At 38.3% G+C, this 27,296-nt stretch overlaps 1 protein-coding gene across 1 annotated transcript; it reads left to right on the forward strand.

Annotated features, from left to right (window-relative positions):
• On the forward strand, positions 1-26,428 carry LOC104599655 (uncharacterized). The gene is made up of 10 exons (XM_088892327.1): positions 1-226; positions 3,911-4,078; positions 4,219-4,320; positions 10,831-11,361; positions 15,410-15,559; positions 21,689-21,752; positions 24,376-24,452; positions 24,623-24,670; positions 24,773-25,215; positions 25,594-26,428. Exons 1-10 carry the CDS (start codon positions 202-204, stop codon positions 26,206-26,208), a joined length of 2,223 nt encoding a protein of 740 aa, XP_088748453.1. The 5' UTR covers positions 1-201; the 3' UTR covers positions 26,209-26,428.
• The last annotated feature ends 868 nt before the right edge of the window (positions 26,429-27,296 follow it).

Here is a 27,296-nt window from a genome sequence, read left to right on the forward strand (position 1 = left end):
GGTTACACCAAAGCATGTTAAGGACTTTCTACATCAGTGGCAAGGAACAGGTCTAAGTAAGAGGTGTAAAATTTATTGGCAACCAGTGTTACACGCAGTGCTGTGGGGTGTTTGGGATGAAAGAAACAAAAGGCTTTTTAACAACAGATCAAGGCCCCTGGAGGAGTTAATTTCAGACATCTCTTACCTGTGCAACCTTTGATGGTGAATTCTGATCTTTTCAGAGGTATCTCAATCAACGACCTCAATAGAGATGCTTACCCTTTCTTATTTCTCCCTCACCACCATCAATCACCCTTAAGGTTTCCTGAACCCATCAGTGAAGGTGAGATAATATTAAATTTTGATGGAAGTGCTTTAGGTAAACCCAGATTAGCTGGTATTGGAGGAACATTAATGGATGAAAGGGGCAACATCTGTTGGACTTTCAGCGGTCCAATAGGCGTGGCAGATTCCACAAAGACTGAAGTAATGGCTGCCCTCACAGGAATCAGAATAATAAAAAGCTTGGAAATTCAAAATATAACAATTACAGGTGATTCAGAAAATACTATAAAATGGTTAAGAGACAGAGGGGGGGCCTTGGAGATTAAGTCACTATTTAGAAGAGGCCAGGGACTCTTTGGACTGCCTAAATGTAAAGTTAGTTTGGATTCCTAGGGAACACAATCATACAGCAGATGGCTTAGCTAAATGTGGTGTATTCTTAGAGGAGCTATATAGCGACAAGCTTCCTCCTTTGTAGTTTGTAGGGGTTCTTCCCCTGCTTTGTACATCTTCTCATGTACCTCTTTTTTATTAATGAATCTTGGTTAACTTTTCTCAAAAAAAAATGGGAGGATTTTTGGTGAAAAGAGTGGAATAGAAATGGAAATATTTGATTTGGTGATAATCAAAGTGTCACATTGGGTGAAGACCCTAGAGTATTTCCAAAGGTTTCTCAGCAAACGACATTTTGAGAACTTGGAAGGAAGTGGCATTATTGGGCTCAAGCAAAGGAAAGAGTAAATATGGATTTTAGACCCCTAACAACCAACTTTATTAAACTCAAGTTTAATGGGAGTTATATTGGTAGTCAAGCTGTGTGATGTGGACAGAAAACAAATTACATTTAGCACCTCAGGTATACAACAATAAACTCAAGAAAAACCAAGTTGAAAACAACAAAACAAGTTGGATTTTTAGGGATTTCAGACCTAAAGTAAAACTCCTCCTGGAACAGTTTTGCTACAGTAACAATGGCAGTAAGCTGACCCCGTGCGAACATGCAGCAATAGAGGGATTGGAAGGTGCCAAAATGGGTCGATTCCTCAAACCTAAGCTCCCGATACTTGAAAACCCTACCTGGGGCTGAGCTACAACTCAAACAAGAGAGAAAGAACTAAAAAAGGACCCTACAGAAACAGCCCCCTTCTCTTTTATATGACCCAATGACTTGTTGAAGCCAATTAAAATATTTACACATAAACCCCCCCAAAAGATAACTTTTGTTACAAAAAGACTCAAGAGACCAAAACCCAACAGATGTGCACCCAAACCCAATTGCCTCTGACCAGGATCTAAATTATAAAATGACGAAAATACCCCTGGTCCCAAACTGTCAACAAAGCTACCCAAAAGCAACAATTCCTACTACAAAAGCATGCAAAACATAATACATTCACTTTTTTTTTTCTCTTTTTTTTTCCTTTTTTTTGGCCTCACCACTGTGGTTCGAATGAGAGAGGTGTTCCAAGACACAGAAGGAAAGGTGTTAGCACTGTTTTTAGGACCATTAGCAGATTGTAATGCATGGAAAATAGATCTGTGTGGATTGCTCCACTACTTAAGATTTGCTAAGCAATTTGGTTTCTACAACTTGGAGGTGAAAGCAGACTCTTAGGTGGTCATTTCATGGACAAGATGTAGCTCCCAAATCCCATGGGTCTATAAACATACCTTTTGGAAAATATAAAGCATTATTAAGGGAGTTGAATGTTGTCTTCAAATGAGTGAGAAGATCAAGAAATGGGATGGCGGATGTTTTGGCCAAACAAGGCACAAGAAGGCAACAAATGTTTTGGGCAAAATTATAAATTATAAAGTTTGTCTTTGGGGTGGAAAAAACCACCTTTTTTTTTCGGTTTTGATCAATAACAAGTAACTTTTATTAATCTTTATGAAGCTTTAAGTACAAGTAGTGTTTTAAAAGTGCAAGGCGCAAGGTGAGGCACAAAAATAAAAAAAAGAAATGTCAGAAAATTAAAAAAATGCCAAAAAATTAAAAAAATGTCGGAAAAATAAAAAAACATTAAACGTAATATTAATAAAAAATATAAATATAATTTTAAAATAATTGTATTAAAAAACCTATTATCTAAAATTAAAATACATAAACATAACCTGTGAAGCGTATTCAAATGAGAATTTAAAAATAAAACTAAACATATAAAACATTTTCCTCAATTGCATAACTTCAAGTAGCTAATGTGATGTAAAACATATTATATTCCTGATTCTATGAGCCACGTTTGTACCACGCCCCTCGAGACAAGCCCAAACAAGTCCATGTTAGGGTCTTAAATTCTTAGTTCTCACACAAAATTAATGATTTTATAATTTTAATTGCTTTTTAAGAAGATATTCTATTAAGATGAATGAATAAACAACACTACCAAATAGGGGGTTCTCAAAGCTTCGGTGAGCCTGGGCTAAGGCGCAAGGCGCATCAGGTGCACGCCTAGGCGCACCAGGTGCATGCCTAGGCGCACCAGGCAGGCACCTTTTGAAAGGGCTGAGCCTAAGATCTAGGCAAGGTGCATGCCCTAAAATGCACCTTGCCTATGCGCCTAGGTGCAGCTTTTAAATCACTGAGTACAAGTAGGGGGAGGAAAACTATCTTAACTCCCCCACAAGCAAAAAAAAAAGAAAAAAAGATTAGAAATGAGCCCAGAACAAAGAATCCCTATTCACCCCTTGCTTGGCTAACCCATCAGCAAATGAGTTAGCAATTCTCTTCACCCAGTTGCATTTTATCTCAATGTCCTTAGCCAACCATTTGAATTTTTCTTTTCATTGCTGTAGTTCCACATTTTGGGCTTGTCTTCCTTTACCAGCTCATCACCACCTCCGAGTCACCTTCAATTACCAGCCTCCTAATGTTCAATTCTCTTGCTCTTTGGATTCCTTCCAAGGCCGCAAAGATCTCATCTCTAAGAGAGTCACCTTCTCCAATTGGTCCTGAGAAAATGGCTAAGACATTCCCTACCTCATTCCTGAACACTCCCCCAATACCAGATAGCCCTGGATTCCTAATGCTATTGCAATCAAAATTCAGTTTTATGAAGCAAGAGGGGGGAGAGATCTAAGAAGGACTTGGAACCCTCTTAATCTGGGCAGAATTTGCTATCTTTTTCCAATTTCTCAGCAAGTCGTCCAAGGTAAAATCTATGAATTAGTCCGAGGATTTCAGCCATTGTACCACCCTTACATGGATCAGCTCTATTATGTTCTCAATGCTTCTCTCCTTGTCTGAGAAGATTCTTGAATTTCTTTCTTCCCATAATGATCGGCATACAACAGTCCTAATGCACTTCCACATGAAAAACCCACCTATTTGTAATACTTGAACTTGATATTAATAAAATCTCTTTTTACTGATAAAAAAAATCATATAGACCAGATTGAACAGTTCAGTGGTTGAAACATATGGTTAAATGTTTTTTTTTTTTTTTTGACTAAGTCAATTGTTTTTTGTCTACTGGTGGGTTTGGAGTAAAACCAAACCATCTTGGCCTTGGAGTGATGGGCTATATGTTGACTGTTTGGTTCAACAGGTTGAAAATGATACTTTTTTTCTTTTTACATAAACATGATCCTTTTCTTAGTGGTTTTCTTCCTTACAAAGTAATGCTTGTTTTACGTTCACAAGTTAAGGAGAAGGTGACCGTGCAAGGAGGAAAGGGATCGGTTGTTCCTAGAAATTTTGTTTCCATTGGATCATGCTTTCCTGCAGTTGCAAGTCCCAATTATGCTGCAGCATCACCCAAGAGCCCTCATATCATGGAGACACATGTTACAGCAACAGCCAATATTCTTCGTAAGTGTTGTTATTATCACCATCATCTTCTTCATCATCATGATTCAAATACTGGTTATGCCTCTTTAGAAAAATAGTTGTAATATCAATATATTTATACTAATGACAATTTTTATGTTCACCCGAATGTGTTAATGCAGCACCACCCAATGGCCCTCATATAATGGGCACAAGTGCTGCAGCACCACCAAATTGCCCTCGTATCACAGAGACACGTGTTACAGCAACAGCCAATATTCTTCGTAAGTGTTGCCATTATCACCATCATCTTCATCATCATGATTCAAATGCTAATATATCACATATGCCTCTTTATCCAAAAAGTTGTCATATCAATATATTTATAGTAATGACATTTTTTATGTTTTCACTCTAATGTAATTAACACAATTTGGAGGCACTTAAAGGGAAACAGAAAATTGAGTGAAAGTTCTTAACAAAATTTGTGAAATTCCTTACCTGTTTGACAAATCAAACATACACTAACAAACCTGTTTGATAGGAATAGAATTGTATGTGTAAGAAATGGTAATAATCAAGTTATGATTTCTCAATCCTTGATGGATAAGGATTAAGAAGGTTCTATTTAAGGGATGATCCCTCTTGTAATTTTTTTGATAGATCCTCCTCTTGTATTTTTTGCTACATTACTTCCCCATTTAGTGTAGTCTAAGAATGAGAAAAGAGGAGAGAACCATTAATGAAGGCATTTTGGTTCAAAAGAAATGAACGGTTGCCTTCATTCATTTTTATTTCTTTTATATTCCACTATCATTTATAAGAAATTCAAAGTTCTTATACTTGCTATTTTATGTGATTGATTTATCCAACACTTTGAATTGGATATGCACACACTTGGTGGGGCTGCCTTGCTTGCGCTGCAATGCCTTATCTCACTGCATTTGTGGGCACCCTGAAGGGATGGGATATCCATCACATGGATGCCCAAGTCTTGCGGAATGGACTGGGCGAATTTCAAAAAATTTCTCCCATCTTTGCAGGGAATCGAATTCCCTATTTTGAAAAACATATTTTTCAAGGATCAATCTTGAACCATGAACCAAACTAGATCTGAACCAAAAGGAGTAGGAGGGAGGATGTACCTGATACGGAGAATTAGTATCTCCCAATGGAGGTGTTCACGCCCAAGGAAGGATCCAAAGACTGTTCCCACTGAATATGGCGCAGTGCAGGATGGAGCAGAATCAACAATGTTCTTCAAAAGAACTTGACCCTTCGCAAGAATCAATTGGATGGCTTGTGAGTACAGTTCCAATCAATCTTTTTCCAAAAGATTGGTATCAAGATCAGATCTTGATTTCTCCCAAGAACTGGAGATCGAACTGAAGGTAATGGCGGCGACAGGAAGGAGGCGGCAAGAGAGATTTTGCAAAGGTTGTAGAAATCTCTTTTCTGTGATTTCAGTTCTGAAGACAAGAGTCTTAGGTTGCATGTCTAAAGGCTGCCGCCCCCTCCTCCTTTTATAGATTTAAAGGGATCAGCTCCTAATCCTATTAGGAGCTGCTGATCCAAATTATATTTGGATTAGAAGTCCCTTTAAGTGATAAGGGAGAACCCTTATCTTATCTGTAGATCAGATCAGCCATCTCCTAATCTAATTAGGAGGCTTCCAGATCTAAATCTTATTTAGATCTTGGACTCTCTAAGTGGATAGGGTCTAGACCCAATCCTATCAGCTGATCCATCTCAGAATTCACCCCCTTTAATTGACTGATCAAATCAGCCCAGTTCGAAATGGGCTTAAGGCCCATTTAAGGTTATGTACTCACTTAGCCTTCCAAACTGCTGCCCAGTTGGGCTTCCTTGGATTCCAATTTGTCCGGATTTGTTCTTTTAACGTGAGCCGGACAATCCCAAATCTTCAAGTGCCGTACCCTTAGTTTCTTTCCGGTCCAAAGCTCATAGGGAGTCTTAGGAACCGATTTGGTTGGAACCCGGTTCAGCACGTATATCGCAGTCTCTAATGCGTATCCCCAAAAAGATGTGGGTAACTCTGAATGGATGAGAAGTGACCGGACCATATCTAATAGGGTCCTATTCCTCTTCTCTGAAACACCGTTAAGTTGTGGTGTAGCAGGAGGAACTAACTGTGATACTATCCCGTTTACCTTTAAGTAGTCCCTGAATTCGTCAGAGAGATATTCGCCGCCTCGATCTGATCGAAGGGACTTAATTTCTCTCCCTAACTGTTTCTCAACCTCTTGTCTGAACTCTTTGAACTTTTCAAATGATTTAGACTTATGTCTCATTAGGTACACGTAACCATACCGAGAATAGTCATCGGTGAATGTAATGAAATACACGTGTTGGTTACGGGTCCTAACACTCAGGGGACCACATACATCAGTATGTATAAGGTCAAGCGTGCCTGTACATCTTTCAGGCTTACCGTTAAATGGTCTCTTTGTCATCTTACCCTGAAGGCAAGGCTCACAAGTGGGAAGATCTTCTACAGTTAGAAAATCCAAATGACCATCCTTTACCAGTCTTGTGATTCGGTCAATACTGATATGGCCAAGTCGGTAATGCCACAGGCACGTGGGATTAACTGTATCACGTGCTCTTTTCTTGGGGATTTCAGCCGACGTAGTTTCGGCTATGTTAGTTTCTAGAGAAGGATGTAGAACATAGAGACCATTCTCCAGTTCCCCATACGCGATGAATTTATTGTTTCTTTTAATAGTAATCGTATTACTGAAAAAGACAGAATATCCATCCACACAAAGTTTTGAGACAGAAATCAAATTTCTTCTTAGATTTTGCACAAAAAGACAATCTTTAAGTACAATATTTCCTTCTCTAAATTTTAATTCTACGGTGCCTATTGCCGTAGCTGCAACGCTTGCAGAAGTCCCCAAGTAGAGCATCACTTCTCCATCATTCAGCCTTCTGCTTACCTTGAACCCCTGCAGTGAATTACACGCATGAGTTGAAGCCCCGGAGTCAATACACCAGGATGCAGAAGCCACCGATAAGTTGGTTTCTATGACACAAGATTCAAAATTACCTTTCTTGGATTCCAGGTACTGAGGACAGTTCCTCTTCCAATGGCCGGTTTGTTTGCAGAAGTGATATGCATCTGCTGTCATGTCCTTCTTCTGCTTCTTGGGCTTGGTAGTCTTCTTCTGAGGCTTCTTTGCTTTTCTCTTTTTCTTGCCCGTTTTGTTAGCTTCAACAAGCATCACCACAGGCTCATCCTTCTTAAGTAAGTCCTTGACCCTTTGCAACATATTGCTGAGCTCTTGGATGCTGACATTCAGCTTGTTCATATTGTAGTTTAATATGAACCCATTGAAGGAAGAGGGCAAGGAGTTCAGAATGGCATCCACTTGAGTGCCAAGATCTAGCCCGGATCCAAGGGCTTCCAGCTCGTTAATGTATCCCATTATCCGAAGACAATGGTCGTGAACTTTCTGCCCCTTGGACATCTGAGCGGTCATGAACATTTTCAAGACCTTCTGTCAAGTAGAACGGTTCTGCTCTTCGTACATTGTTTTCAGACTGTCCAATATGTCCTTAGCGAGTTCGATCTGATCGAACTGCCTCTGTATTGAGTTGTCCAAAGAAGCAACGACATAGCAGCGGGCTAGGGAGTTTTTATCCTCCCAATCTTGGAATTCTCTCCTACGGGCTTTAGAAGCCCTATCACCCGGACGCTCCGAGGCAGGAGACTTGACTACCTTGTCCAGTTTTTCAGATGTTAAAACCAGCATTAGGTTACGGTACCAGTCGACATAGTTTGGGCCCTTAAGCTTGTTGTCGTCAAGAAGCTTTGCAAATTGTCCGTTTGCCATTTTCTGATAAAACAACAAATATCAGTCCACAACCTTATTTGATTCATGTTCATATCATAGACATGGATTTTAATCTATGTTCCATTCCCATTTGTTCATCTCTGAGTTTTCCCTCCTTCTCAGGGACAGAGACAGCGATTTGTCTCTGGAAATGTGGGAAACCACATAGGGTGCATGGAGCCAACTGTTTCAGCTGCAAAACCCCACCACCTTTCTGTGAAGGATCATATCCACTCATCATATGAGCTTTCCCTTTGGCCTCTTTCAGACAAGGTTCAGAGCCGTTTTCAGGTAAACCTTTCTGTCTAGTGAGTGCTCACCCATCATATTCGTGAACGCCAAGGTATCGTGAGAGAGTTCCCATTTTCTGGTGAAGCCTCTCCCACATCGGTCTATGACGCCCCTATCATCTTATGAAACACTTAGACAAGCCCAACAGGAAATGGATAGCCCATTTTCTGGTGCGTTTCCTCATTACTGAAGAACCCATCCTCATGCTAATGGGTTCAGCCCAGCCTTTGTTACAAGGCCTGGCCGAATACACTGTTATGGACAGTGCACCCCTGAAACCCATCTTATGGGCTCTATGGGCCCAACACTTACCCTAATTGGTCCCTGGGCCAAGCCACCTTGTAACACCCAGGGACTGTGGGCAGATGCAAGATTAGCCCATCAGGTATTATCCTCAATGGTCTTACACTTAATCTCTCAGCCCATAATGATCAAACACTGTCCAACAAGGGAGGACCTCTCCCTCGACTGCAAGGAATAGTGTTGCACTCTCTGCTTACATGGATCCCGGGAATTAAAACCTTTTGCAAATCATTTCGAAACCATAACTTATATATATATATTTATATAAATATATTTTGCAAAACAAAATCTCAACAATTGAAATCGGTTGCCGGCAGTCTTGGTTTCCATCAGAGAGAGTGCATCCCCGATCATTACCTTTGTCCGACAAAGGGGCTGATCTTGTCACTATGATCACCCACTCAGATGAATTCTCGGACTGTCCCAACATACCCAGGTTTTGACCCCCGCTAAGGATCTCACTGATTGGTACATCAAAGACAGCCCAATCCGACACCTAGTGTAGTATCATAATCGAGTCTAGGGGTCAGGTGTAACTTTCCAGTTTTGCCCATCTATCTCCAAGGTCCAGGGCAATACTAGAAATCTGGTCCGGTTCAAAGGTTCTATTAATCCTACACTGCATGTGCTTCGGGTCTCACCCTGGTAGCTGAGACAAGCCACCCCAACAGTTGGCAGCACACCAGTGTCAGCCTTGGTAGGATAAATCTCCCCAGACTTACCCAATGGCTGTGAACATTCTAAACTAACACAAGTCTCATTAAGTGTCCAGTTTAAGGGTATTACACAGAAACACACCACAGGAACATGAATCAAATGTGTACTTTATTCATTTACAATAAATTCATAATGTACATATTTCTGATTGAAGCTAAGGGCATACAACTGTCTAACACACCCTCCATATAAATCCTGGCTCCCTTTTGTAGGTGACAAGTGCCCTACTGATATATGCTCTATAGGTTTTTTGTTAAAAAGCCTCAAAGGTAGTAATATTTTTTTTTTGATAAGCAACAGTAGTAGTAATTCATTAATAGAAGAAAAACCTGTTTGCTCCCAAACAGCAGCAGACCAAGACTAGAAAAGCTAACTCCAATATAGGTTGTGGGCAACATGCTGAATTGGTGGATCATTTATGGATTCATTGTCCATTTTCCTCTCAGATTTGGGGATACTTTCTCAGAGTCTTGGAGTTCAGTTGGGTAATGCCCAGATCGGTTAAGATATCCTCGGTTGTTGGAAGGTGAGAGGCCTTAGTAAGAAAGGGAGCCTGGTGTGGAGGACTATTCCTGCTGCTGTCTTATGGTCCATTTGGGCTGAGAGGAACAGTAGAATCTTCAGTAAGAAAGGCAAAAGTCCTGAAGATACCATTCAAAGAGCTGTGGGCAAACTGATTTCTTGGATATCGTATCTGAGGAATTTAAAAATCTGAATTTATCTTCTTTTAATTGTTCTGATTTCTGGTGGAAAGTGTAACTGCTGTAGTCTTCAGGCTGCCCTTCTGGGCCTGATCCCAGTTTATAAGTTTTTGAGTTGAATAAAATTACTTTACCTTTTCCAAAAAGAAAACAACCAGAAAATAAATAAAATTCCAACTATTAGCTTTTTATGGATTGCTCCCTAGTCCAGGGCAACCCCATTCTAAATAATCTTTTGCCACCCCAGCCCTTGCTAAAGTGTCTTCTATGCCATCGGGACTCCTAGGCACCCAGTTGAATGAGCTATTCAAAGTGGCAGTCATGGTTTTGCCTGTCTTACCATTGGCCTAAACTCCAAAGGCATTATGCCTTGTGATCTCATCCAACATATTATAGTTTGGCAATTTCCTTCCGTCTCTATTTCTCTCATGCTCCATGCAATCATCAGTTCTAAACCCTGAAGAAGAGCATGCATCTCAGCTCTAAGAGAGTTTCCAAAACCTATTGGACCAGAAAAGCTGAGTAAAATCTGCCCATTTAGTCCCAAACAACTCTAATACGTGAATCTCCAGGGTTCCTGAGGCTGCATCCGTCAAAGTTGAACTTACTCTTGTGCTCTATTGGTTCGCACCATCTAACGGTTCTTTCAGGTTTTCTGATTTGGAAATCTGCAACAGCTGTCCATTCTCTTAGAAGATTGTTTAGAGTGATGCCTTTAAACCTGTCTAGATCATATTGGAGACAGCCTATTTCACAGCATAGCAGACACAGCAGATCCAGCTCCCTATGTGTCTGTGGTACAGTACACATTAAGCAACTTTTGCAGCTCATGTTGCACTTTGCATACTTAAAAATTTACTTATTGTAGAATTGTTCATTTTTAAATAGTTTGATTTTTTACATGTTTATTGCTAAATGTTTGCAGCAATAACTCCACATGCAAATCTTGTCAGATACGTCCCCCTGTATCAAGCAGCACTTAAAGGTGATTGGGAAAGAGCAGAAAAGTTTCTTCAAGAGCAGCAAAAAGAGATATGCCAACATTATGGGCCAAATAGTGCCCTCATATACGATTACAGAAGTATTGTAACTGCTAGAATCACAAATGCTTCAGAGACTGCTCTGCACATTGCAGCCGGAGCGAGACGAGTACACTTTGTAGAGGAATTAGTTAAGTTGATGCATCGAGAAGACCTAGAACTGAAAAACAAGGATGACAATACAGCTCTCTGTTTTGCAGCAGCTTCAGGAATTACCCAGATTGCAAAGGTAATGGTAGCAAAGAATCCAAAATTGCCAGGAATTAGGGGTAATAAAGGAGCGACACCACTTTATGTGGCCACTTTGCTAGGCCATAGGGACATGGTTTGGTATCTTTACTCTGCCTCTAAGAATTTTTTGACAGAGCACGACCTTGTCAAGCTTCTAATTGCTACCGTCACAACCAATTTATTCAGTAAGCAACAGTCCTCCTTCTTGTTCTTGTTCTTGTTCTTGTTCTTGTTCTTGTTCTTGTTCTTGTTCTTGTTCTTGTTCTTGTTCTTGTTCTTGTTCTTCCTTCTCCTCCTCCTCCTCCTCCTTGCAAGATGAGCAGGACCTCATCTTCTGACAAGTAAATTATTTATGCCACGACTGAGTCCAGATCTCGTACACTTTGCCATTACTCTAACCAATGGAAATTCATTAAATTCTTGTAGGGTGGGGGTTGGTGGGTCTATGATTTGATAAACTTTTAAACGTCAGTGGATGAATATGATAAGAGAAGACCTCCCCTTCTGTTTACCAATGCACTTACTCATCCCTTTTAGGTTGGGGTCAAGTTACTTCATCCCTCCATTAACATGCCCACAGTTCTAGGATGGAATGTGTTCAATTTGCATTTAGAACTTAGGTTGTGTTTGGTAACATTTGTGTTTCAACCAACACTGTTTTTAAGTTGAAATGCCATTTATACTTGAAACACAAAGACCACTATTTCTATTTGAATCCTGTTTAGTGAGAAATATGTGTTTTTGATCCATGTCAGCACCACATCAACACAACACAGTCAGGGCATTGAGGCTTTGGCTCCCACAACATTTTATTACTGTTTTAACTCAAAACAGTATCAACCAAACAGAAAATTGACCACTGAACTCAAAACACTTGAGTGGTGCCGATGTGGCAGTTTTTCAAGTAGAAATAGCCATGGTACCAAACATCCCCTTAATGTGTTCAATTATACAAACAAAAATATCTTTATTTATATATTTTAGAGCTATAGTGTTAAGTCATGAATGAAAAGCTAAAAACAGGATTGAGAAAATTAAAAAAAAGTAAAAACTCGATTTGGTAAAACAGAATTTAATGTTTATAAATGGGAGGCCTTTTTGTTAATTCTAAAATATATATTTTGGAGGCAAAGATAATATGTTTATTGTTTAGGGTCATTTGACAAAAAGGGGCTATTAAACTTAAGGATGGAATAAATAATAACTGAAATTCTAGGGAAGCATAAGTAATTTACCCTTATTATTATATGAAATTTTAAAAGGCAGTCTCTATTATTTGTGTATTCTGTCAGTCATCATATTCAAAATTTGGAATCCAGTTGCCATGACCAAGGGCCGAGGCCTTGTATTTAGGCAAGAAGTTTTGGAGTCTAATTTCATAGCAAACAAAATATGCTAGACTCTTTTTGCAGCACTTTGGAGAATTAGAGCTGAGTGGCTCTTGTTAATGTATCTTCAATCCCCTTCTAATGTGGTCTATGGAGCACGTGGAAGGATGCTGATAAGCCATTTTGTGCAAAAAATGCTGAAGGTTAGATCTATATTTAAGGGACCCCTACAAATAGAATGCAAGGTTCAAAATATTGCAACAATTTGATGCATGTCATACAACATGTATCAGTTTTTGGGGTCACTGATACATAGAATGCTTTGAGTTGAGTGATTTTAATAAGTATAGAGAGAGGAAAAGGTGTAGAGAGAGAGAGAGAGAGAAACTCCAAGGGACCTAGACTCACTTTAGAATTTGTAGGAATAATCCATACAGTAAGCTTGCAAAAGAACTGTAAAGAAATCTTCATTAGCTTCAAAAGGAAGAGAATACATCTATTTATATAGTGAATTGTGTGGGCGTGACTATTGTTCTTCATAATTACCAAAATGCCATGCCTATCTTGTGCATTAAGAAACTCAATAACTTTCTACCTACTAATGCAATTAAACGGAAATTAAAATATAAACCCTACTAAACTATAAGGACAAGATACTATGGGCCAGACCCACATGGACTGTCCAAAATGACGAAAATGCCCCTGAACAGATCAGTCAAATTGCCAAGAGTTTTCCCCATGCCAAATCAAAACCTGTTTTCTGGCCTTCTTACAAGAGTAGGTCTTATAAGGTGTGGATTGATCACCACCTCCCGTTGAGTTTATCTCTAACTTCCTCACTTCTTATGTTTGTTTTGTTCTTTTTTCTTGGTATTACTTTATAGTTTGGGGTTAAATTATCTGTTGTACTCCACTAACATGCTGTTGTTTTGGTGACTAGAAGTGCTCTTGTGACATTTATAGCTTTTATGAGCATAAATACCCTGTTTTATACTTATTGCAGGTGCTTTCTTGATTACCTAAAAAAAGAATTATACTTTAAGGGATAAGCTTTTCCAATCATAACATTAAATTGAGAATAAAAAGTTGCTGACAGATCTAGAAAAATTAAAATAAGATTAAAATTTGAGATAATACAACCATATTGAATGTTTATAAATGAGAGTACTTTTGTCAACTTCAAATTTATATTTGGAGTCAAAGCTAATAGTTTTATATTTTTTATTAGTAAAAAATGATTTTATTATATTACTTGGAATGTAAAAGTGATTAATACAACTTGTTTGACCCGAGTGTCAATTCTTACTTACAAACCCAAATTACATGGATGCCCAAGACAATTGTTGCCTCATAGCCCCTTATTTAGCTAAGGAGTCAGCTAACCCATTTGCTTCTAAGTTCTAACCTACTTGAATTCGACCACTATTTCTTTTGCAAGCTTTTCCACTTCCCTTGGCACATGTTGAAGGATCCGAGGAATACGCCTGTTGGATTTAGCCCATAAAATAACTACTTGTGAGTCTTCTTCCGCCTCAATCATTCTAAATCCTAGCTGTTTAGCTAACCTGAGGCCTTGCAGTAAAGCCAACAGTTCAGCCTTAAAAGAGTTTCCCAAACCAATTGGCCCTGAAAACATTGCCAAGATCCTCCTCTCAGAATTTCTGATAACCCTTCCTATTCCAGCCATGCCCAGGTTTCCAAGAGAACTCCCATCAAAATTCTATTTACTTTGTTTCCTTCTGGGGGTTGCCAATCCATCCTCACTCTATCTCGTGCTTTCGATGATTGCGACATTTCAGTCCAAGCCCTAAAGAAGCCAGTTACTGAGAAGGTTTTGAAGGTGTCCAAGGTCTTTGCCAATACTACTACCTTTATTTTTATGTTGTCTATTACTTCCTCCAGAGTCCTACTCTTTTCCAAGAAGATTCTACTATTCATCTCTTCCCACATCACCCAAATTGTTGCCTTAGTGTCTCTCCAGTGCACGTTCCCCCTTTTCTTTGGTTGCCTCAAGAAGTTAGGGTTGAAAAGATTCACTGCATCTTGAAGGGGTCCCACCTGTACCTGAAGAGAGACTAAAAAACTCCCAAATTCTATCATTCTATGCACTAAAGAACAAGAGATTAGTAAATGAGATAAGGTCTCACCACTACCCCTACATAAGAAGCACATTTGAGGAGAGAGGTAAATAAAAGGCCTTCTTTTTTGCCGCATGTCACAAGTATTTACCTTACCAAGAAAAAATTCCCAGCAGAAAGCTTGAATTTTAAGTGCAACAGGCCTACTCCAAATTTCTTTCACTAGGAAGTCCACCCCTTGAGTGTTAGACCCAGCAAGGGATTTAAAGGAGGAACAAGTAAAGAGGCCATTTGGAAACCGGCCAAATACTAGAGTCCTCAAGGGTAAAATCCAAAGAAGCCTACCTTAAAGTATCAAGTAAGTGGATTGAAAAAGAACACTCATTTTCCCTTAACCCCCTTCTAAACCCCAAGTTTAAACCAGTTGGAGAAGGTGCTCCCATTCTGGATATGGCCTCACCTTTAAACTGATAAATGGCAAAGAGTTCAGGAAATTGGTCTTTGAGTGGGGAACAGCCCAACCATAGATCCTCCTAGAAACGTATTTTGTCACCCCTTCCCACATCATACCCCTATTGGAGTAAGAAAGATTGGGTAGACTTCATGAATTTCTTTCCAAGGAGAAGCTGAAGAAGAGTAGGGAGCAACTTTACCATCCCAACTGTTGCCTTCCAACCCATGAATGCTTACTATATGTATCACAACCTTTCTCTCTCAAAGGAAAATCTCCATAACCATTTACCTAGTAGGGACATCTTCTAACACCAATCCATGCATCATGTGGGTCCCTTCTAATATCTTAATTATTGCTAATTTATTCTTGACAGATGTGGCCTTGGAGATCCTCTCAAAGTGTCCTCCATTGGCAATAGTTCGAGATGAAAATGAAGAGACCGCTTTACATATATTGGCCCAGAAACCTTCTGCCTTTGCAAGCGGATGCAACTTTGGGATTTGGAAGAGATTTCTTTATTCATGTAGGTGTCCTTGACATCTCATCTTTTTCTATTTCTTTGATTTTAATCTAGAGCTAACAAAACTATATAGATTGGATATTTGGATCAGGTAAAATTTCTATGCCAGGGCCTAAAGCTAATCCAGTCCACTAAGACTGGCTTTGGACCCAAACTCATGACATTTTTACCTAGATATGGCACTACAATATTCAATTATATCTATACATACACATACAAATATTGGATTAACGGGGCCAATTAAATGTCCATCAAAGGTGAAAATAACTAGTATCTGAGAAAAGGTAGTCCAACTCTATCTTCAGCTATAACTTATTTTATTTCACGTGTCAATTCTTCTAGGTGATGAAAAAATAAGTTTTCTTGGTCTCTTTGAGAACTGTTTTACCCATCCCATTTAATAGTTTAATGTTTGATTGCCCTCTTATACATGGTATTTCAATTTTATCTTAAAAGCAAATGGTAAATTAGATTCTATTATCTATGCTGTACCATTTAATGAGAGTACATCTGCTGTAACTGTGGTTGCAGCAGTCCTATGTGGCCTTCAATGAAACACAAGCATGCCAGAGATGAAGATAGGAAAGCCATTCATGTGATATTTTTGTTTTATTCACATAACTGGCATGCCCGCATTTCATTGAGGGGGTCATAAGGGAGTTCTGCAACCACGGTCAGAACAGATGTGCACTGTCATATAATTTGGTATCGTATTCCTAAATTATGTATTAAAAGTTTGGCCTACAAAATAAATAACATTATTAGACTATTGTTTCTCTCATTCTTAATCTAACCACTGAATTAAGACATTTAAATACAGTACAAAAAATTTCAAATCTAAATATTTTTTGTCTTTTTGTGCTTTTATCTTTACACACTTCTGCACATGCCCTTACACTAGTACATGCTAAAACAGATTCCAAACTTCAATCACCATGTGGCAAAATAAAGAGGAAGAGAAGAAGAAATACTTCTGTATTGATAATGTGTTGAAAAAACATGTTGAGCATACAACTTAAATAGGAAAAGATAGGAGAGACAAACTCCTAGGATCTCTCTCAATTACTCCTAGAATCTCTCTCAATTAGGGATTGATTAAATCTTTCCCTTAATCCTAGGATATGACTTTCCTAATTTTATTCAAATCTAATCTTTCCTAAATTTATACAAATTTGTAATCAATCAAATCAAATCTTTCTAAATTTGCAGCAAATTATATCTTTCTTAATTTGCCGCAAATCATATCTTGCCGACACTCCCCCTCAAGTTGGTGCAAAGATATCTATCATGCCCAACTTGCTAACTTGAAGTTCAAATGGCTGTCTCAACAAGCCCTTAGTCAAAACATCTGCAACTTGCTGCGTGGTTGGTACAAACGGAGTGCAAATTATTCCTTCTTCAAGCTTCTCCTTTATAAAGTGTCTGTCAATCTCAACATGTTTAGTCCTGTCATGTAGAACCGGATTATGAGCAATGCTGATAGCTGCCTTGTTATCACAATACAGTTTCATAGGAAAACTCACTGGTATCTTAAGATCTTCTAGCACCCTCTTTAGCCAAAGAGCCTCACACACTCCTTGAGCCATTGATCTGAATTCAGCCTCAACACTACTTCTAGCAACTACACTTTGCTTCTTGCTTCTCCAAGTAACTAAATTGCCCCAAAGAAATGTGCAGTACCCCGAAGTTGACCTTCTATCAGTGATCGAGCCTGTCCAATCCGCATCTGTATACACTTCAACCCCTCTCTTCTCATTTTTCTTGAAGAAGAGTCCTTTTCCTGGTGTGCCTTTTAGATACTTAAGAATTCGATACACAACTTCAAGATGTTCTTCGTACGGGGAGTGCATAAATTGACTCACCATGCTCACAGCGAAGGCAATGTCAGGACGTGTATGTGACAAGTAAATCAATCTTCCTACCAGCCTTTGAAGGTTTGCATCCACTCATTCTAGTTTCTTTCAAAAGGTCTAGAATATATTTTCGTTGCGAAACCACAATGCCCTTCTTTGATCTAGCCACTTCCATTCCAAGAAAGTACCTTAGTTGGCCTAAGTCTTTAATCTCGAATTCCTTGGCTAAGCTCTGCTTTAGTCTGCTCATCTCTTCAATATCATCTCCAGTCAAGATTATGTCATCAACATAGACAATCAGAACCGATACCTTGTGTTCGGTGGATCTTTTTGTGAAAAGAGTATGATCAGATTGTCTTTGACTATATCCTTGACTTTTAACGAACCTTGTGAATCTTTCAAACCAGGCTCTGGGAGACTGTTTAAGTCCATATAGAGACTTTTTTAGCTTGCATACCTTAGTTCCAAACTTCTCAGTGAAACCAGGTGAAGGCTCCGTATATACTTCTTCTTCCAAGTCTCCATTCAAGAAGGCATTCTTCGCATCCAGCTGATTCAGTGGCCAGTCAAGATTAGCTGCAACAGATAAGAGTACTCGAACTATATTTAATTTCGCCATTGGAGAAAAGATCTCAGAGTAGTCTACTCCATATGTCTGAGTAAAGCCTTTAGCTACTAGGCGAGCTTTGTATCTCTCCAAGGATCCATCTGAGTTGTACTTCAGAGTGAACACCCATTTACAACCAACAACTGTCTTTCCATCCAGCAGATCCACTTTCTCCCAAGTAGCATTCTTTTCCAAAGCTCTCATCTCCTCAAAAACAACTTCTTTCCACTTAGGAACATTTAGAGCCTCCTGGATACTGTTAGGAATGGATACACTAGACACTTGTGAAATAAAAACACAATATTTTTGTAAGATACAAAATTTGACAGAGGATGTTTTGTACAAGTCCTAACACCTTTCCTAAGAGCAATGGGAAGATCAAGCTGACTGGAAGAATTAGAATTACCTGGAGGAATATTTTCAGCTATTTTTGGAGAATTATCATGAATTTCATGATCCACCCTCAGATCAGATTCTTGTTGATGCTACGGAATAGTGCCTCTCCTTTTTAGTGCTAGATGTTCCCTTGAATATACAAGGCCTTTATACTGTTTCGCACGCATCTCTGTTGTTTCAGCTTTTTCATTTTGAGATGGCATCACCGAAGGTTGTTCATTTTCAATATTTAATTCATTTGTTTCCACTGATTTTGTATTTTTTGCCTCACTTTCTTTTGGTGACTGGTTGTGAGGAACATCATTATGGACAAATTCAAACATTAAATCATAACCATCTAAAAGACCATCTTCACTAGTGTGCTCTCCCCCTGAAGTTGGGAGTGTTTATAGTATGAGGTTCCTTCAAAGAATGTGACATCCATAGTCTCAAACATCCTTTTCAAAACTGGATCAAAGGATTTGTAACCTCTCTGATTAGTGGGATAGCCTACAAAAATACATTTATGTGCTTTTGGATCAAGTTTTGAACGTTTAGGATCATGGTTATGAACAAAGGCCACACTTCCAAAAATTTTTAAGGGAATGTTTGTCACTAGCCGAGAGTTTGGAAAATAGTCAATGAAAACCTGTATGGGTGTTTTAAAATCCAAAATTCGTGTAGGCAGTCTGTTAATCAAATAAGTGGCTGTTAAAACGGCTTCTCCCCAAAGATACTTAGGAACCTTAGTTTGAAAACTTAGGGCTCTAGCAACTTCAAGGAAATGTTTTTTTTTCCTTTTAGCCACCCCATTTTGTTGGTGTATTATTACACGAACTTTGGTGTACAATTCCTTTCTCAACAAAAAAATTCCCTAACACATTGTTAAAAAATTCCTTTCCATTATCACTTCAAAAAATTTTAATCCGAGTCTGAAATTGTGTTTGAACCATGTTATAGAAAGTTTTAAACACAGTTTCAGCATCTGATTTCTCTTTTAAAAGGAAAACCCAAGTGACCCTAGTATGGTCATCAATAAAAGTAATGAACCAACACTTTCTAGAAAGAGTTGTTACTCTAGAAGGACCCCAAACATCACTGTGAATCATGGTAAATGGTTTTGATTTTTTATATGGTTGGGACGGAAAAACAACACAATGATGTTTTGCTAATTCACAAGATTCACACTTAAAACACGAATGATTTTTATTCATGAATAACTTGGGAAATAGATGGTTTAAATATTGAAAGCTAGGATGTCCTAATCGATAATGCCATAACAAAACTTCACTGTCACTAGAAACAGAGATAGAGCTGAAACAAGTCTGTCGGTCTTGCCTTCCAAAGGTTGATCCTTTATTAAAGAGGTAGAGACCACCATCCAGTTTAGCACCCCCAATCATCTTCCCCAAGGTTAAATCCTAAAATTCACAACAAGAAGACCAAAAATTAACCCGACAATTATGATCAAGGGTTAGTTTGCTGACAGATAAGAGATTGTATGATAGGTTAGGAACATGTAGAACATCTTTAAGGTTTAGAGAAGGAGAAATAGATATAGTTCCTTTCCCAACAACAGTAGCAAAGGAACCATATGCAATTTTAACCTTTTGATTCCTTGCACAGGGTGTATATGAAGTGAAGAATTGTGAAGTGCCGGTCATATGATCAGTGGCACCTGAATCTAATATCCAGGAACCATTAGATTTGGTACAAGCAATGGCTGTAGTGAAAAAATTACCTGACTGGGCTAGAGAGCAGGATGGGTTAGAATTTCTTAACGATTGAGATTGAAACATTTTATATAAGTGCTCTATTTGTTCCTTTGTGAAAGGAAGAGACTCTGAGGATGATTGCTGCCCTGGATCCGAATTGCTTACTTGAAACGCGCGGACATCTCCCCCTGACTTCTTGTCACTGTCTGATTTTTTCTTCCAACCTGCTGGTTTCCCGTGCAGCTTCCAGCAGGTTTCCCAAGTATGCCATGGCTTTTTACAATGATCACACCAAGGCCTTTGCTTTCCTCCTCGTTTATCTCCGTCTACGTCTGCACCTCGGGTCACAAGAGCGGACCCTTCATTCTCAGTTTTTGTTTCATTAACATTCTTCAACATCACTTGCCGTCGTGCTTCTTCTCTACGCACTTCTGAAAAAACTTCTCTTATAGTAGGCAAGGGCTTTCGCCCTAAGATACGTCCCCGAACCTCATCGAGTTCTTTATTCAAACCAGCCAAGAAGACAAAGACCCGGCCTCTTTCTATCTTCTTTTTGTACTGAGCACTGTCACTCGGACTTTCCCATTCTTCTTCTTCAAATAGATCTAGCTCCTGCCAAACAGCCATCATCTCATTATAATAAGCAGTTATTTCACGCTTACCTTTGCTTTATCTTCCACATTCAGGTATTATGTTCGAACAGTTGTGAATGATTGTCCAGATCTGAATAGGTTTCCCTAACAACTTCCCACACATCATGAGCAGTTGGCAAGAACATGAATGGTTTTCCAATCACAGGATCCATAGAGTTGATCAACCAGGCAGTAACCATTGATTTTTCAGAACGCCATTGCTTGTACTTTGGATCATCAGTGGCTGGCGGTTTCACTTCGCCATTCAAATAGCCGAGTTTCCCTTTGTCGTCGATCACCAACCGCACGGACTGAGACCACTCAAGATAATTCTTTCCATTCAATTTGTGAATGGTAATTTGAAGAGAATTCTTAGAAAGAGAGGTGGCCGCTAACTGAATACCTCCCTCCGAAGATGTCACACCAGTGGTAGCATCCGAAGAGGCTGAACCAGAGCCAACCATGGTGGCCTTAAAATTCATGATCGAACCCTAAAGCTCTGATACCAAGTGGCAAAATAAAGAGGAAGAGAAGAAGAAATACTTTTGTATTGATAATGTGTTGAAAAAACATGTTGAGCATACAACTTAAATAGGAAAAGATAGGAGAGACAAACTCCTAGGATCTCTCTCAATTAGGGATTGATTAAATCTTTCCCTTAATCCCAGGATATGACTTTCCTAATTTTATTCAAATCTAATCTTTCCTAAATTTATTCAAATCTGTAATCAATCAAATCAAATCTTTCTAAATTTGCAGCAAATCATATCTTTCTTAATTTGCCGCAAATCATATCTTGCCGACACACCATCTAAGACTTGTCCCAGTGATATTGGATCAATTACATGAATCCTGTTCCACCATTCCACCTTGTTCAGTCCATGAGATACAAATTTTCCACATGCCTTCTTGTTTGTTGTTTATTGTACACCTGATATCATTGTCTGAAGCTTGGTTTCACTACTTCCAAAGGCCATACAACCTTTATTCTGCTGCTGCAAGTAATTCCATTTTGTGAGTCAGAATTAGTATATCACAAAACCTGTCCTAGCAATAACTGAATTTGGATATCTCATAGAGCGCATCTATAGTTACTTGCATATAAATCAGGCAATTAGGCAGAGTTATTGATTAGGAGTTGTCCAGTCCTCACCACCACAAACCTTAAGTTGACTGTTGTGTGTCCTTACTTGTAAGGAAATTCACGTGATCTATTCATAGTCATCAAGGTGACACCTAGGTGATAAGGTGTTCTTGGACGGTTGCCTCGTCCAAACGCCTACAAACTTATATGTAAGATAGCACATTATATTTTCATTTTATGTTATTAATAGTAGTATAATAGACACTATTAGACTAAATTATTGATATTGTAGGTTTATAGAATTAATATTATTATTCTTGTACTAATATTATTTTTATTTTTGTATTTGTTTGGGTCCAATCGATGCACAAGTCAAAGACAATCTTGAACCCTTTAGGACTTTAAAACCCAAATTGATAAGTAAGAAATAACTTAGAAGATTTTATTCAATTGACACACAAGAACAGTCAACTGGACTTTTTTCTTCTTCATCTTCTTTTTCTTTCAAGGACCATTATGTTTTGTATGTTTTCTTTCCTTTATTATTTTTCTTCTTATAAATATGTTGGTTTTCTATCTTTTGATATGGAGTTTATACTTATTTCTTAAGGATTATGGTAATTATTAGTTAAAGCTTACTATTTATTACTATGAAACCCAGGGAACTACCCTAGGATATATATTAAAAAACTCATTGCCTAAGCAAAACTTAAGCATCCATCATTAGGCGACAAGGCACTCTCCCTGTCCCCCATTGCCTAGCTTCACCTTGGCGTCTTGAAAACTATTGGATCTACTAATTTTGCTGGATCCATTGCTTGTTTATCATGCCACATGAGATTTCTGGCTTCCCATATTCTTTTTGAACAATTATTATTTATCTTTCTAGTTTTTTTTTCTATACATCTATTTATCGCTAATAAATAAATTGAATGAACTGAAAATGGCTTTGAGATTATAAATCATTAGTAAATTGCATAAAAGTAGGGCTTTATTCAAACTAGATGATGAACTCTTGTCTATTCAATTGGCAAATTTAGTGATGTTTTTGAAATAAGAACAAAGAAAAGTAAGTAGGAAGAAAAATATTATTTTTGGGACCAAATTTCCCTTGTTTTGAAAAAATTGAAAATTGAAGAATTATTTATCTCCCACTCCATTTCCATTCTTCCTCCCTCTCTACCTCCTCATCCAAACCTTCTTTTTTGTATTGGATACGTCTAAGTCTCAAGAAAACAATCAGATATATTACATACTAGATGATTTTAATGCAATGACAACTTCTGGATTTTCATATACCATCTGGTCTCTTGTACACCGAGTGATTTGTACTAGAAGAGGCTTTCTTAAAATGTTAAGGCCATGCAGTCTGTTTTATATCAGATGTCTTTTAGTCTTTAAAAAACAATCTGATCAAGTATACCAATAGTGTTTACCCTAAGGGGTCATCTAGAATTGTTGGAGATCATCTGGTTTGTTTAGTGCTGGATAAGTACCTTAAAACTAAAATGGTTTGTTATATACTAAATGATTTTTACCCTAAGGGACCTTCTAGAATTATTGAGGACCATTCGATCTGTTTTCTGTCGAATATCTTTAAATCTCTAAAAGGTGTTATATATATTTTTCCCTTTCATTTGCCCATTCATTCTTCCATCTCTGGCAATATTATTTCTCCTAGATTGAAATGATGGAGGGTGCACCTTGGCGCGAACAGTTGGGTTGCTCCATTGCGACCTGGGTGACCAGGGTTCAAATCTTGGGAACAGCCTCCCTGTATGTGCAGGGAGCCTCATGCACTGAGCTGCCCATTTTATAGATTGAAATGATGAAGATAACAGTTTGGCCTTGATCAATCTATAAATGCCTCCAATTTTTAGAGAGAGAGAGAGAGAAACTAATTGGCTCCCCATAAAAACAACATTATAATTATTCTTTAACCAGCATAGTGTGATTGTCATCCAACTTCTATCATCTCCCACCAACTCAAATCCATATTATCTGCACTTGATGGCTGTGTTAGGGTGTTTAGCCAATAATAATACCCCACGTCAGCCATGCATGTGAAGTGAGAACCAGCATAGTGTGATTGTCATCCAACTTATCATCTCCTGCCAACTCAAATCCAGATTAGCCACACTTGATAGCTGTGTTAGGGTGTTTAACCAATAAAACACCTCACATCAACGATGCATGCGAAGTGAGAGCCAGCATAGTGTGATTGTCATCCAACTTCAATCATCTTCTACCAACTCAAATCCGGATTTGCTGCACTTGATGGCTTGTTAGGGTGTTTAGCCAATAATAACACCCCACGTCAGCCATGCATGCGAAGTGAGAGGTTGTGAGCAGTTGTGCAGCATATACTCTTGATGGCTGACATGGGGCGTTATTAGTGGTTAAACTGCCCTTAACACAGCCATCAAGTGCAACTAATCCAAACTCTTAACTTCCTTTCTTTTTTCCCTCAACACAATCAATAAATTTCGCTTTGAACAGATCACTTTTTTTAGAAGCAAATTGACCACTACTGTCTTTTTTTTTCTCCTAAAGGTATTCATGTGGAATTACCTACCTTACCTTTTCAAAGGAAGACAAAGAGGTCTGCATGGCTCATATGATCACAGCAGGTGAGCTTTCTCTCTCTGATCAAAGCTGATAAAGTAGAGGCAACCCATGAGGAGACTCCAGTCTCCACCTATATTTGCCATGAAACTCTGTGGCCCTTTGCCAGATTGGCTATATGTTTACTACTTTCCACCTTGTATTACTGATATTTGTGTAAACTTTCTGAATGTAGCTGTCCATGAATTCAATGCACTACTTTGGAATAGCTTAAAGGCAATAGGTAAACAATACTTCTAAGTTCTAATGTGATCAATATTATTTTGTTCTGATGTAACTCATCTTTTTCTTGGAGAATTGAATCTGAAGCTTGATCTTTCTCCAGTTCCATATATAAAGCAGGTGTACGATACCAAAGTGATGCACTTTCAAGCAATAGAGGTAGTCAAAGTGCTTTGGCATGAAGTTCTGAAATTGGATGACAAAAATATGTCAGCATTACTAAGAGAGCCTTCACGACCACTCTTTGTTGCAGCAGAGCTGGGGATTGCTGAATTCATAGCTGTGCTTCTTCGTGACTATCCCGATCTACTTTGGAAAGTTAACAGTGATAATCAAAGCATATTTCATACAGCAGTTGCCCATCATCAAGAAAAAATCTTCATCCTCATACATGATATTGGTGCACTCAAGGATTTGATAACTTCTTATGTAGATGGCAACAACAATAACATGCTACATCTGGCTGGAAACTTAGCTCCTTCGTCTCGACTCAACACAATTTCAGGTGCTGCACTTCAGATGCAGCGAGAACACCAATGGTTCAAGGTTTTTCAATCCCCTTTACTTGGTTTCTTATTACAGAGATATGCTCGGGATTCAAATAAATATTTGAGATGATTATGCTATGCATGACCCTTAGTTTATGTTGCATTTGGATAAGCTCAGCATTTGTGCTTTCAATGCCCAAAAGCACAAAGCCACAATTTTAGGCTTTACACTTTGGGGCTTAAAGGTGTTTTGGCTTCAGATCATAATGTTTTTGAAAGTAACTCTTCCCAAATGCCCAAAATGCTTTTTGGCTCAATTTTGTTTTCCAAAGCCCAAAAGTTTATCCAAACACAATTGTTTGTCTTTTGCTTTTGTGTATAAGGTAATTAGATCATATACTAAATTCTATCCCTTTTCTGTAACATTCTCTGGTAGGAAGTGGAAAAGGTCATGCAACCATTGTACATGGAGATGAAGAACTCAGAAGGGAAAACGCCCCGCACGTTGTTTACAGAGAAGCATGCAAACTTGGTTAAGGAAGGCGAGAAGTGGATGAAGGATACAGCATCATCATGCATGATTGTAGCAACACTAATTGCCACTGTAGTGTTTGCTGCAGCCTTTACCGTTCCAGGTGGAAACTATGATGATAAGGGCATTCCTGTTTTTCTTGAAGTCAGGTCCTTTATAGTTTTTGCCATATCAGATGCATTAGCCCTATTCTCATCCATCACGTCAGTGTTAATGTTCTTATCTATCTTGACTTCAAGATATGCAGCAGAGGATTTCCTGGAGACATTACCCAGGAGGATGGTTCTTGGTCTTACAACCCTTTTCGTATCCATAGCTACCATGGTGATAGCTTTTAGTGCAACCCTTTTTATTGTTCTTAGAAGTCGATTGGATTGGATTGCCATTCCAATTGCCATACTGGCTTGTGTTCCAGTCACCATGTTTGCTTTGCTACAGTTTCCTCTTTTCATGGATATTATCCACTCTACACATGGATTTGGCATTTTCTACAGACCAGGTAAACACATGCTTTACTAGATAATGCCAATGCCAGACCGAAGCATTTGGATCATAGATAAACAATCAATCCTTTTTCCCACCATAAATTCAGTGTGTAACATAATTTGTTTACAGTAGATACCATACATCATGTATTTCTGTGTCCTAATTTCATGTAAGTCTGTTAAATTGTGTATATAAGTACTTGAATTGTATTCAAGACGGTCTTTGTAATAAAATTGTTCATGGTTGCAATTATAAATTCATTATAGTTTTCCCCTCTTCCCAACTTTGTGGTAAATCAATATTATTCATTATTATATAAACAATTTTAAAATTTATTATCATAATACCTTTAAGCAAAGTTGGAAGTATAGGAAATACAAAGTATGTTAGAAAGACAATTTTAAGAGATATAAGCTTTGGATATGCAGGGAAAATTATTAGAAAACCAATATGATTATTGTTAATATTTGTGAGTATATAAGTTTTAGTAATGAATTGTTTTTTCTCTTATTTTTGACAGATATGCACCAAAAAGGGAAAATATCTAAAAGTAAAAATTTAGAACCCTTGTGATTATGACAAATTGAAGCATGGTGTGGTGGTGAATTTGTTGCCTTTTTATGCCATAAAAGTTATGGGGTTATAGTATAGAGTAAATTAAGGGATTTTAATGACATGCATATTGATACACCCGTGGTATCAGTACATATTGGGTCAATAAACCCCATTGCTATCTTTAAACCCAATAGCCATTAATTTAAGCTGGAATTTGGTTTATGTTTTTTTTTTTTTTTAATGAATGTTTTATGGATTCCAAGGTGTTGCTTCTTCTATGATGAAAGAACCCAAACAAACATAAAAAATAATCATAAATTCTGACCTTTTCGGTTAAAAATCATAAACTTCAAATTTATGGGGACAGGTTAAAATTTAAGTCATACCAAATTACAAGAAGACCCTCTATGTAGGGGAATTATGACCTGGCTAGTATATGGTCAATGAAATCCAAACTTGACATGTATTGAAGCATCAAAACCCTATCCCAACCTTACATCCAAAGAAACATGATCCTAACCCAACCCTATAAGGTTGGGTGTCAAGACATCCAATGGACATAATTC

Source organism: Nelumbo nucifera, chromosome 7, assembly GCF_055504915.1.
Source record: "Nelumbo nucifera cultivar China Antique chromosome 7, China Antique-T2T, whole genome shotgun sequence".
In the NCBI taxonomy this organism is placed as follows: domain Eukaryota; kingdom Viridiplantae; phylum Streptophyta; class Magnoliopsida; order Proteales; family Nelumbonaceae; genus Nelumbo; species Nelumbo nucifera.

Coding starts and splice junctions, on each gene's coding strand:
- LOC104599655 (XM_088892327.1), top strand. CDS start 202: ATGGTGAATTCTGATCTTTTCAGAG. Junction 4,079..4,218: donor AGCAACAGCCAATATTCTTC/GTAAGTGTTGTT, acceptor GTGTTAATGCAG/CACCACCCAATGGCCCTCAT. Junction 25,216..25,593: donor GAGAACACCAATGGTTCAAG/GTTTTTCAATCC, acceptor ATTCTCTGGTAG/GAAGTGGAAAAGGTCATGCA.